Consider the following 14,316-nt stretch of genomic DNA (forward strand, 5'->3'; position numbering starts at 1 on the left):
CACAAGATATCTAAGTGCAGGTTGCTTTCAGTGCAGCTCATCTATACAATATAACCCTCATTCTTAGGCCGCGCCTTAGAATGAGGGTTATATTGTTGAATAGTAGACCATGTATTGAATTTGTATAGAAAGTTTGATCAATATCGGCTTGTACGTTTTTGATGTCCGGCCAGCCATAGGTTGTTCCTGTAGTTGATCTGTAAAATCGATATATCTCCAAAAATAGGTGTGGCTTAACAATGAGAGTACTAATATAATTAATATATTAAACTGTCTATTGAATGTGTACTGTATAGAAAGTTTTATCAAAACCGGCTTGTACGTTTTTGAGGTAGTACTGCCATTTTCGATTTGTTTTTTCTGCATTTGGTCTGTGATATTGAGTAGAATTTGTTCATCAAAACCAGAATTTGTAGTTTTAGAATGCAAGTTAAGTAGATTCTATAGATTTTGTTTTGTATTTGTTCATTTTGTCTTCAAATAATAAAATGAATTTAGTTTTGTTAAATGAACTGGTTCAGGAATTAAGTTAGTAGTATTTCAAGAAATAGGTTAGGAATATTTCATTAACCATGTTAATATTCGTGTCAGAGGATTCATTCTTTATATATGGATGAAATCTGGGCAGTTTCACACTGCTGTTTAAATACTAATGTGAAACATTATTTTATATATCTATGTTTTGTAACAAATACAAATGTTATTGAAATTAATATTTTATAAACTGATAATACAAAACTCTTCTCTCCCTCTCTCTCTCTCTTCTCTGAAATAAACTCTTCTCTCTATAGAAGAGTTTATTTCTCACAACAATTAAAATGTCAGCAATAAAATGTTAGTTTGGTGGTAATAAAAAATTTTAATTAAGTATAAATGAGTGTGTAACTGCATTTTTCTATCTTTAGATTGTTTAAAATTCTGTATTGTGATAGTGTACTACTAAGAAAAAATAATAATATATAGAAATAAGATAAAATATGACACTATTCTTGTATTTACTGTGCAAATATGAATAAAGATGATTGATTGATTGAATATTGAACAAATGTTCAAACTTCCTTAGGTTGTAAAATTTACTTTTTACACTGATATTGTTATAAATACCCAGATCAGGCTCTATAGTACACGTCTTACAAAAATATTTTGTTCTTTTCTAGCACCCCAACATTTATGTCACTACATACAAAACAGTTCTTTGACTTATTTACTCCTAGGGGATATAGAATGTGCAACTTTTCTTTCATTCAGTTTTCCTTCATCTGTTAGGTCTTAAGTCCTATCTCTTTCATTAAATTCTTAACATTTCCAGTTATTCCTTAGGCCCTAATAAGCTATTTTCTGAGTGAATGTTGAGTTTAGCTCCAGTTCACATCCATTGCAGTGTCCGAATGGATTGAAACCTTCCCACCTTAGCTATGTTATCTGTTCACTGAATTGTGTTATTTTTTCCTGTCCTACATTCATATTGTCCAACAAATCCTCAAGCAGCTAGAAATACAATTTCCACTACAATTTTACAAGATTAACAAATCCTTATGAAGAAATGTACTAGTTCGCTACATCAATCCCTCCCCACCCCCTCATACTGTGGTTATATTTGCACAAGAGTGGTTTTGTTACTTCTTCTCTTTTGTCACGTCTCAGTTTTTGTGCTTTTGTCATATAATGTAGATCTCTACCTTTGGATTCATAGCCACTCTTGAAAAAGCTTTCATTTCAATGAGAGCTAGTCCATGACTACCACTTCGACCATTTTCATGGAGGTTATTCAGTGATTTTTCCCCCTTGCTTATCTGTTTGTCTCTGTGACATCTCAAAATAGTTTGTCTAACACAAGTAGCTGAACAAAATTCAGTTGGTAAAGTAAGTGTTTCCCAGTTGGTGGTTTAAATCCACTTTCATTTGACCAATTAAATTTAGTCAAATTTATGTCACCTCTAGTCCATTCTTTCCATTCATCATCTTCTGCAGCTTTTCTAGCTTACTCTTCTACTGCACCATCCTCTTCTTCTTAATTGATTGTTACTTTTTTGTTGTTACTGTTTATATCTTCATGTTATTCCATATCAATTTTAGATCTTAGTATTTACCCATGTTTGATTGTACATCAATATCATCTGAGTCAATGTAGTCTTTAGAAAAAAACTGCTGTTTTACTGATACACACACATTATATTTTCAAAAATCACTGTATAAAAATTTACAAAATTTATGTTGTGAAAAATCTTCAGAAGCTTTGCCTTCTGAAGAAGTTATCCTGAAAGATGGCCATCATCCAGTCTTGTCTTTCATGCTCCATTTTCAGCACTCTGTTCTACCTCGAAGAGCGATTATTGTTCCAGACCACCACAAATGTAATTTTAACTCCATCTTTAGCATGGTTCAAAACCGGAACTACCCTTAGTGAGGTTGATAATGCCTCAGTTTCAAGATTGGCTTGCACTTATTGTAGATAAATTTACACAAAAAAAAGAAAATTCTTATCTAAGCTGGTTCTCTAGCTGACTTACTACCAAGAAAATACAGCATGCATGTTATGAGTCATCATTGAACGAGACTGACTAGATACACCTTTATCAATTGAGAAATTACTGCAAGAACATTTCAGCAGTGTGCCATGCCAATTAATTGAATAATGTCTAGGATAGTATTCCAAACAACGTTAATTCCTTCTGGTCTTATGTCAACTCTTTAAAAAGGCTCCATTTAACCACCTTCCAATCTATCTTGTATTGGAATCCTGGGTAGATCGAATTTAACAGTGTTTCCCCCACACAATTCTTGCCTTCAACTTTGGAGTGGAACAGACCATATCTTAAGTTACACAATATTGGCTCTTGCAGTTCATGAGAAGTAGGTTGCTTTGAATCCCCCAAAAAGTACAGGATCTGATTATATCCCACCAATGGTACTATATATTGTGCTCCTGGGTTTGCTCCCAATTTGACAGTACTATTCATGGCACACCTAACTACAGGTTTTTCTCCCATAAACAGAAAAAAAGCTTTGTTGAAAATACTATTGTTCTGGAACAACATGGTTTTTTGGGGATGTTCAACTATGACTTCAGACGTATGAGTATTTGTATCTGCCTTTAGCATTCCCATGTTGACTGCATGTATCTTGATTACTCTAACTGCTGATAGCCTTGAGGGTTGAAATTTAATGGTGTATCATAGCCTTTTCTAGTTATTTTTTTTTAGTGCCTCAGGGTTTTCATCTTGGTTCCCTCCTCGTTAGTCTTTGTATAAATGACATTTTCAGCATTATGCATACAAATTTTCGGGCATTTGCTGGTGACTTAAAGATTTTTGCTTTTAGAAATCAGTGATTGGTGCATAATGATTGATATGGATCTTAATCTGTCTAAATGTCATGTATTAACCTTCACCTGAAGTAATAAAAAACTTTCATTTTCTTATGAAATAAATGGGATACTTTAGAGCAGGGTTGAAAATGTTAAGGATCTTGGGATAATAATGACTTCAGCCCTGAGCCTCTACGAGCACATTATACAAGGCAACAACCGGGAAAGTCGCTTTTGGATTTTCTCTTCAGAGCAATAGTAATAATAATAATACTTTTTATTGTGCCAATAATTATAAAAATTGTATACAATCGTCAAATTAAATTATTTAGAAATATGTACATCTATTTTAAATTGCCCCCATTCATACCCGTTCATACACAGTCCACATTAATTCCTAAGACTCATACTTACAGCCATACATTTTAAAATCTTCTAAAATTTACCACCAGAAATAGAGGATGATCCAATTACTTTAAATTTCATCCCAGCGGCTCATCATAAACTCTTCCACTGAGTAAAACACCCTCGACACCAAAAAGTGTCTCAATCAAGCTTTAAATTTTGTTGGTTCATTCAAATTTTTGATTTCATCAGGAAGCTTGTTGATCAGCTTAACACCAACCTCGGATGGCAAACGTTTGAATGCGGCTGTTCTGTGCGGATGTAACCGAAGGTTGTCCCTGCCTCTTGTCCCGTATTGATGGACGTCCCTGCCCCGGACCAACTCGCACTTAAATCGGCAGTACAGGGCGACATCGAGGATGTAGAGACAGGGCAAAGTTAGCAATCCAAGCTCCCTAAAGGCATCTCTGCATGAATTTCGGGATTTCAGATTTGAAATGATGCGGACAGCTTTCTTTTGACTTCTAAATACTCGCTCAAATTTGTATTTAGAGCAGCTGCCCCATAGCCTCAACCCGTACGTTAGATGGGGGTGTACAAGGTCGAACTAGGCCATTTTTAGTACATCCCGGGAGCAAAATTTTGAAAGGTTCTGCAGAGCATAAATGCCTGAAGAAACCTTTGAGCAGGTACTTTCAATGTGATCGTCCCAAGTCAGACCTCGATCAAGGTACATTCCGAGGAACTTGGTGGAATCAGTTTCCTCTATGAGGACATCGTCCGCCATCACAGCAGCGTGATCCTCAATCTCCCTTTGCCGCAAACAGAAATTTAGTGCATTTGATTTGGAGTTGTTGGTCCTCAGATTTAATTTAGAAAAACACTGAATACATGAATTCAGTTCTAAAAAGGAAATGATTTCTAATTCATGTTTTGTTGGAGCTTTAATGCAGAACGTTGTATCGTCAGCATACTGGACCATTTTCCCTCTCAGGAGCGATGAGTTCAGCCTGTTTACGTAAACAAGGAACAAGACTGGTCCAAGTATAGATCCCTGTGGGACTCCATAGGCCATTCTAACTTTTTCTGACAGGGAATTCGCAATCTGCACACACTGGCTTCTATCCCTGAGGTAAGACGAGAGCCATTCATGTGGCAGACCTCTAACCCCACAGGTTGAGAAATATGCTTAGCACATGTTCTCGCTTCTCCAATCCATTGACAACTGTTTCAATGAGATTTGTGACGGCATCGATAGTGGATTTGTTCTTTCTGAAGCTGAACTGCTAATGACAAAGAATTTGATACCTGCCAAGGAACATCTCAAATCTCTTCAGAAAAACCACTTCAAAAATTTTGCTCATGACCGGAAGGAGTGAAAAGGGGCGGTAATTTTCCGCAAGGCAGGGATCATCTTTTTTGAAAATGGGTGTGACTTTCGCTAATTTCAAAAGGGAAGGGAAGATGCCTTGAGCGAAAGACAAGTTGATCAAATTTGTGAGTGGAGTCAAAATATGCTTATAGCAACGTTTGAGCAGCCACACAGACATGCCGTTAATGTCACAAGATTGTTTTGGTTTGAGTCCCTGTATCACGCGGGACACCTCCTCCTCACTCACGGGAGACAGCGCCATTGATGAGATCGGTCCCATCGATGACACCTCAACACAGTTAGAGCCTCTGAATGGTGGGCCAAACGTAGCAACGGAGGAAAAAAAGAATTGAACTCATTAGCTACTTTTAATGAATCTGTCACGAGTTCGTTTTCGATTTTCAGTTTTGGTGTGTTTAAAGTGTTTGAGCCAGTAGGTTGGGTCGTTGCATTTTTGATAATGCTCCAAGCAGTTTTAGAAAAGTTTTCGCAATTGCTAAGTTTGTTTTCAACTTCCCGTGCTTTTGCGGATTTTATAGTTTTTCGATACTGGCTCTTAAAATTTCTAAAAAATGCTTTAAATTGTTCGTCGTCTGTGCTTACGTAAATTGAATGATAGAACCTCAAACGATCTCGCAAATGAAGTATTTCTTGAGTCATCCAAGAGTTTGTTTTTCTTTTTTTTACTTCTTTGACATTTTTAAAAGGGCAAGTCGTGTTCAAGTAAAAAACTAAGGGGTCGTGGAATGCCGAAAAAGCTGTATCTACGCTGTGAGAATGATTTAAAAAGGCCCAAGTTTCTTTTGCTAAGGACGAGTTGAAAAGCGCGATGTTTTCAGACCTCAAGTCTCTTTTGAATTTGGACGGAGGAATTTGAGTCCGAGACGAACAATGACTAATAATGGTCTCCTGAGCGAAGTGATCAGAGATGGCTGCGTTGATTACAGTGACCGAGGCGTTTGGGATGTTTGTGATTACGTTGTCAATGGCTTTACTCGAAGTAGCGGTTACTCGTGTTGGAGTGTTTATCGACCAAATCAGCCCGAAGGAATTAAGAATGTCCCGTAGCCACTGGGTCATGGGGTCAGTGTGGTCTAAGGCGTCAATATTGAAGTCGCCAGTTATAATGAACTTGGACAACTTTAAATTGAGTAATTTTAAAAGATTTTCAAAATGTTCAAAGAATGTGTTGCTGCACCCATTTGGTGATCGGTAAATGCCAATTATGTTGATTTTGTCTTTTGAATTGATATTAATTTTTATCCCGACCACTTCAAAATCTAGATCACAAGTGTGATTGACCTTGAATAGGAGGAATTCCAGACCAGATTTTACAAAAATTGCCACACCTCCCCCTTTAAAATGCGATCGATCGAAAGATGTTGCCAATACATAGTCCTCAATCCTGAACTGTTGGACAGTTTCAGATTTGAAACCGTGTTCGGAGATTACTAGAACATCAGGGTGAAGCTCGCCTGTCATTAGAGACAATTCGTCTACTTTATTTGTGGCAGACTGTGAATTTTATTAAAACTATGTAATAGTAGATCTCCTCAAACACTTGTTGGTTTATTCAACTTGATTGTTCGCCCCATCCTTGAGTATGCCTCAACAATTTGGTTACCCTACCAAAAAAGTCACATTAAGAAGTTAGTAAACATACAGACTTGCTTTACTAGAATGCTTGGAGTGACATTGGGCTATTTGTATCTTGGAATGCCGGTTGAAGAAGTCCCAACTTATCTATGGGCTTCTCTGATCTCTAGATGTAAGATATACGACCTTGTTCTCTTGTTTTGGTTGGTAGACTGTCTTTCACTTCTAGTTAATGTTACTAGCTGAAGTTAACATCTATATTCCCAGAGGAACCGGCTCTAGATCAGGATTTCAGTAACAATCCAGACCTACATCCAATGCCCTCCATTCTTGGATAGCCAGACTTTTTAAAAGTGGAGGAATTTTTTCAAAGGAAGAATTGCCGCTAGTTGAACTCCTACTGTTTGAATCTTGTTTATAGTTTACTTCACCATTAAATGCACTCAATGACTAAGCACTTTATATATACACATTTACTTGTTTCGTCTAATGCCTTTCAATTGTCCCTCTGAGAGGCAAATGTCAGCAAGCATGTGTAACTTTAGTGACGGCTCTAAAGGGTCACACTGGTTGTTGAGTGTCTTCTTCATTTTAAAAAATCTAATTTTTTTTATCTTTAAGATAAAAGTTTTGCAAGATATATCCATTGAAATTAATGTTCAAGTTGTTATATTTGTTGCCTGACGTGTGTCATTGAATTAGTGTTCTATTATTGTTAAGTTTTTGGTAATTGCTCTTTTTATTATAAGACTGTTATTGCTGCCTTTGTTATTGTTATGTTTACCATTTAAGATTACATATTTTATTGTTGTTACTCTGCTTCTTTCAACTCACAGTATTTTTGTTAACAAAGGTTATCTACTCCGTTCCCTATACAGATTATTTATTAACAGTATAAGTATATTATATATTATACTCAATTAAACATACTTTGTATTGATACTATTGTGAATGGTGGATCCGTTAATAAATAAATAAAAAATACCAATTTTGACTTCAGTGAAAGTTGATATTTAACATATACTATCATTTCCCTCTCTAATCATCATTACTAGCTCCTAAGTAGGACATTTTCCCCGTGTGATTGTGACACAAAACAGGCATTGCCTAGTGTCGTGTGAGTGCTATCAACTGTGTTATTTCTTTTATCCCATATTTTCCCTCTTGATATTTTGTAAATACAATAATTCACTGAAAATTCACTAAGCATTCGCAACATGACGTCAAGCGGCTGGGTATAGGATAAAAACCGCTCTTGTAAGCAAGTACCAAGTGTCAAAATTGTAAAAGTAAGTGTTGCCAACTGCATATTTCTCCTTTCTCTCATTGTGTGTATTGAATCATTACTCAATTTAAAGATATTTAACAAAACCAAAGCTTTTAATAGGTTTGGGATTAAGATTTGACTGAATAAAACTAAATAATAAACTTGTTAGTCTAAAATCTGAAACTGCTGATGTTTATTGCCTAAATCAGTCAAATCACCATTGGCTTGAGAAAACATCTTTAAAAAAATATAAGATGTTATTTACAAAATTATTAAGCATTGATCTTACACAAATCAAACTGAGAATTACAGGGAAACTTGTTACTAATGTAAATAATGGCTATAAATATAGTAATAAACTCGTAAAATTATGGGTTTTTAGAATTCATTAGTATTTGAATTATCATTTTGGCTGTCATGAGCATTAAAAACAACAGTTTTGTGATTATTATTTTAACGTTTGATATTTTTTAGTGTTGAAATAGTTTTGAACATTGTATTAATATTGTACCATTATTTATAGACTCGATAAATGAAGTGGCTCGGTGAGGGGGATTCGGAAATGTTGAGCCAGAGCAACGGACCCCAACCAGTCCAGCCAGCACCATCTGTAAGTATTACAGATGGCCTTTATTTTTATTGTCTCTATTTATTAATACTGATTTACATATCAATTCAAGTGTTCTTATTTTCACATATTTCTCTTATATCAATATAATAAGGCTTCAGAACATGCAGCAGCATGCGTGGGTTCAGGGTTAATTTGCTATTTATACACATGTACTCAATGCTGTATTAAAAACTTAAAATTAGATATTAATCAAATTATCTTTTTATTGGTGAAAACACAACACATTTACAGACAAACATCACTGTAAATCCTAACACTAAATAAAATTATTACAATATTGAATAATATTATTGAACACATCATTGTTTTAGCTGCCCAAAAGTCCAACCTAACTAAGAGGCAAGTTTAAATAGCTGTTAAAAAATTATATGAAACTGCACTAAATATATTAAAATCTAATAAAGAAAATGCAATTTAATACATCCAACAAAAATATCTTATCAACAATTATTATTATATCTTATAGTAATAAAAAAGTTTTAAAAAGTAAAAAAACCTTTACAACAAATAAACACAGACACAAAATACAAATATTGTATAACCTAACTAAATTAATGTAACAAAATCTTTAAATATACACAATGCTTCAATCTATTTTCTACTATGTTATTAATTGTTTAAAAGGAAGAAATTTAATTTTATTAAGCAGAAAATTAACTTTTTATACTGAAATCAAAACTTACCAAACAGTAGATTGAATTTTGGTGCAGAGGTTCACTAATTTCTTTATAGAATACACTTATCAACCCCAATAGTGTTATATGTATTGTTGTAATTAATCAGATTACTTATAATATATGATTATAATTTGAATAAATCAATTGAAAAAAGAATTCATTTTTAGAAAAATAAAAAAGGGTTATGATGGTTTGTACCCTTCTATTGGTTTAAGTTTTATAAAATTCCAAAGTAGATGTCTATAAAAAATAGTAAAGTTTGTTTTGTAAAGATCCAGAATTGTAGCTAAAGTCTTTAATAAATAAACTTATATCTTTGAAATGCTTTTTATATTTTACTTATTATCAGGATTTGAATTAGCATTTGTCTTTTTTCAAAAAATAACTCTGTTTATAATATCAAAGATGAAAGTAAAAATAAATTGTGTAAAAATAAAATAAAATTTAATTTGTATAAACAAATTACAAACTCAATAAAGCAGTGAAATTGTTTACATTTGTTATTTTTTAGAAACCTTGAACAAGATTTGATAAAAAAACTAAAATCATATTGTAAAAAAGTAAAATCAAATGATAAGTTTTTATTTGCTTTCATAAAATGTTTAAGATATACTATTGTATCAAACTTTATAAAAAAAAGAAACTATAATATATTTTGCATTTTTTAAATGTCACATTTACCAATTAAACTATAAAATTAATACACAATTTTCCAACACCTTAGTGGCAGCAAAGAGCATTGAAAAACTCATTGTAAATTGAGTTGAAATTATAAAATATATTTATGTATGTTATGCCATTCTTCTTATGAAATACAAGAGGGTACTTGAAACCCGGAATTTTGTTTTAAATATACATATATTTATTTTTTTTACAAAACAAACTTATCACCTTTAAAGTATTCTCCATTGCACTTTATACACTTATCCCATCGTTGTTTCCACTGTTTGACACATGTTTTGTACTCCTCGTCAGTGATGGCTGCCAGTTCCTCCATTGTTTTTTTCTTGACGTCATCCACACTGTCAAATCGGAGACCTTTCATGCCCCTTTTCATTCGTGGGAATAAAAATCGTTCGCACGGAGCCAGATCTGGTGAGTGAGGTACGTGTGATAGCGAAAACCATGCCATTTTTGGCCAAAAACTGGGTGACAGAGAATCCTGTGTGCGCAGGCGCATTGTCATGGTGAAAAAACCAGTCCCCTGCTTGCCACAAATCAGGTCTTTTGCGACGAATGCTGTTCCGTAATCTTCTTAAGACTTCAAGATAAAACACTTGATTTACTGTCTGGCCTGGTGGAACAAACTCTTAATGGACAATCCCCTTTACATCAAAAAAACAAATGAGCATTGTTTTGACACTCGATCTGACTTCAGCATTTGTTTGGTCTGGGTGATGATGCCGTCTTCCATTGGCTGGATTGTTGTTTGGTTTCTAGGTCGTACCCATAGCACCAAGATTCGTCACCTGTAATTATTTTTGACAAGAAATCTGGATCGGCTTCAAGTTGTTGCTTCAAATCACGGCAGGCTTCATTTCGACGTCAGTGAGAGCACGAGGCACAAACTTGGCTGCAACCCTTTTCATGTTCAAGTCTTCGGTTAAAATCCGTTGAACTGAGCTCCATGACAGCCCACTAGCATCTGATATTTGCTCGATAGTCTGTCGTCTGTCTGCATGCACAATTTCTTTCACTTTCACAAGATTTTCGTCTATTCAGGAAATCAATAGTCATCCAGAACGAGGTTTGTCTTGAATTGACATGTCACCATTTTTAAACTGAGAAAACCATTCGTACACTTGGGTTTTCCCCATAGCGTCATCTTTGTAGGCTGTCTTCAACATTTTAACTGTTTCACTGGCGTTTTTGTCAAGCAGAAAACAAAATTTCACAGCTGCACGCTGTTCACTCAAACTTGCCATCGTAAAAAACGGCACGATCACACAACAGCACTAGCTAAAACTATTACTGCACGGGGACAGAACATGTCAGGTCAACGCAACAGGCGGCACTGACCTTGCAAAGAGCAGCACTACAAGAGCCAAGCGGCGAGAATTTGTACTACGCAAGCTCCGCCTACGGCAGAGCTATTCCGGGAACTTTTGGGTATCCCCTCGTATATTAAAAACAAAACAAAATAAATTGACTTCGCAAAAAAATCTAAATTTTTTGGATTTCATGAAATACATTTGTTAAGTTGATAGTATTTATAACATTACTAATTCACAACTAAATAAGTTACAAGGATCAATACAATCTCGTAATACCCTGTAAAATTCTTATTAAAAAGAAATTTATTCATACAAAACAGATTCTGTAATGACAACAAACATACCGGACAACAAACAATAAACCGGAGCACTGCTGCTGTGCTGAAAGGTTTAATGGGTCATTTTAAGGTTAGCGATAATTTAGAATATCATCTCCCATTAGATGTGCAATATCATTAAGTATTGTTTTAGAAGTTTTGCCAGTTCTACTTAAAGCTACTATATCAGTGTTTCTCAATAGTATTTCTCTCTTTCTCTTGCCAGAATTATAGCGTTATTAACCCTAAAAGTGGCAGTCAAATTTCCTTGAGTGGCAGGACGAATTTTGCCATTGTGCAGAGATTCACTAAATTGTTTATAGGTTGCACATAATATGGTGAAACCCTATTGTATATTTTGCAATCTGTATATTCCATAAATTATGAATTTGGTATTCTTTATTTCTAGAGAAAATTTTTTTTTTTAATGCTCATATTAGTTCTTTTACTATATTAACATTAATTCAAACATTACAAAATTACCAACCATGTCATTTTTATTTTCTAAACATTTGTAGAACATCTTAAATCATGTATATTGCTTAAAACTAACTTAATTTTGTATGAAATTAAGAGGACAAGTTAATATGATTGTTTGAATTGTTATACATTGCAAATCTTAAAAAATAGCACTGTAAACTCATTGTGTTTTGAGCTTCAAATAGTGCAGAAAAAAATAGTAAATTCAACAGATGATATAAATTTTCAAAATAACCATTTTAGAATTTCAAGATATATGTTTTTTTAGCAAGTTGTTTGCTAGAAACCAAATAATATATGTTTGATATATTTATTTCAACCAAAAAGGTACTAAAAAATAAAATCTGCAAAAGTATTTATTCAATCAACTCCTTACAAGTATGAAGAAAGTCATAATTGATTTACTCATTATAAAATCTGCTGAAATCAGTAGATTAGTACTGTACTAGTCATCATAGAGCTATATGAAGCTATGACTTATGATGAATAAATGATTGATGAAAACATCAATAAAGACACTTGAAACCTCATAAACTATGAGGTTATTTCACATTCACCTTTAGTCTATCTGATTTAAATAATACCATAATCAATATTATATTTACAATTAATGTAAGTATATAATGAATATGATTTCAAACTTCAAATTACGCTTTGTAATAAAAGAAAGTGATATATTACTGTTTTATTGTAATGTCGGTGGGCGCTCCAAACAATAAATAATTCGTACTGACTTGGGAGTTCTCACACTGGGCAATGCAACAGACAACAAAATTGTTGCTTTGGAAATACCTGAAGGAATACTGCTGACTGACAATTATTACAAAGATTGTTGAGAGTGCACACCTTATGTTTTTGTGTATATAAATAACATTAATAAAAACTTTTATATCGTATGCAGTAATAAAATAAAATTCATTGGTTTTTTAACTGTTTAAACTATTTTGTTTGTTTGCGATTTTTCAAGAAAAGACATAATTTTTAAAATTATTGCATGCAAACTATAACTCCTGTATAAAATCCATAATTGATCATAGTTGCTCCAGAAATTGAACTTTTCTACGGTGCAACTTTGAAGTTTTTACAAAATATAATAACGCTTATGGAATTTTTCAAAGTTACTGAATTTTGTACATGCAACTGGTAAAGTCCTATGAATTGTGATTTTCATTTTTCTATAATTACTTGGACACAAATAAGAAAAGACAATAGTTATATTTTTTATAAAAATAGAGTTCAGAATCTCTTTTTTTGTTATGTATGTTATAAATTTTAAATCATGAGTTAAAGGAGAATAGTACATGGACTGTTGGGAAACCAATGAATTCCCCTTTTTATTCTGGAGTATATCATTTTTGCTGTTATCTCATCAAGCTTTAGGTGGTAATGGAAATACAAATCCTACTTTGCCAGTTTTGCCAGTTGTATCATGAAATGGCCCTGGTTTCATAGCAACCCATCTTGGCAGCCAAATATAGTCTTTGCTTTGTTTGTCAAATCTATCGCACTAGCCTCAAAGAAGAATTGGGAATATACATTAACAGATATTGTGTAATTATAGTAATAACACTACCAAAACTAGTAAATAACTTTGAATATTTTAGTTTGCAGATTTTTGCTATGTCTTAGTAACTGTTGAAATATAGTCAAGTGTATTGTTAGTTGCAGCAAGTGAGTGCAGAAGCAGCCAGACCACAGGTGCTGTCACGCTCCCAAGATGATGCTATGGTCGGATACGTGTTCCAGAGACCACATTCAGATCCTGATTTCCCACTTCCTCCAGGTTTAAAACAGCAGTCTCGCTGGCCTCTAGTTGATGACTCGGCAATAGATCATGTCAGTGTAACGTTATATTTAGGTTCATCATTTTCTTTCGTATTATAACAGAGCATAAGGAATCATTGTTATCTGGTAATTTTGAATTAGAAATAGTAAATAACTAACAGTTATATTGATAAAGTTTGGTGGGAATTTGATAATGAGAACAATATTAATATAGGTATTTACATACTTATTTCAATGAGGAAGGAATAGATCATATAAACATGTAATAAACTATACATAACATTAAAAATTACATAAACAGTAAAATGTATTAAATCCTGTCTAATGTGGTTACAAGATTGGATGGATATAATTAAAATCGAATATAGAATTGTAATACAAAAAAACATTTGTTATTTATAGCAAATTCTCTACAGATTTTACGGTTTGCTTTTTGAAGTCATTACATAATCATGAAAATACTGACTACTGTGCTGAAATTGTTATGAAACTTTATAAATGTATTATACACCAAACATGTAATCTACCTACAATTTTAAAACTAA

At 33.5% G+C, this 14,316-nt stretch overlaps 1 protein-coding gene across 4 annotated transcripts in view; it reads left to right on the forward strand.

Annotated features, from left to right (window-relative positions):
* Nucleotides 1-14,316, forward strand: part of LOC124359939 (pumilio homolog 2) — a 395,716-nt gene that overhangs the window by 5,137 nt on the left and 376,263 nt on the right. For all 4 annotated transcript variants that reach the window (XM_046813107.1, XM_046813111.1, XM_046813108.1 and 1 more), the window contains exons 2-3: nucleotides 8,411-8,497; nucleotides 13,649-13,822. In XM_046813107.1, the coding sequence (XP_046669063.1) occupies nucleotides 8,420-8,497; nucleotides 13,649-13,822 (252 nt within the window). In that variant the 5' untranslated portion in view covers nucleotides 8,411-8,419. The remainder of the gene's footprint in view (nucleotides 1-8,410; nucleotides 8,498-13,648; nucleotides 13,823-14,316) is intronic.

Source organism: Homalodisca vitripennis, chromosome 4 (assembly GCF_021130785.1).
Source record: "Homalodisca vitripennis isolate AUS2020 chromosome 4, UT_GWSS_2.1, whole genome shotgun sequence".
Taxonomy (NCBI): Eukaryota; Metazoa; Arthropoda; class Insecta; order Hemiptera; family Cicadellidae; genus Homalodisca; species Homalodisca vitripennis.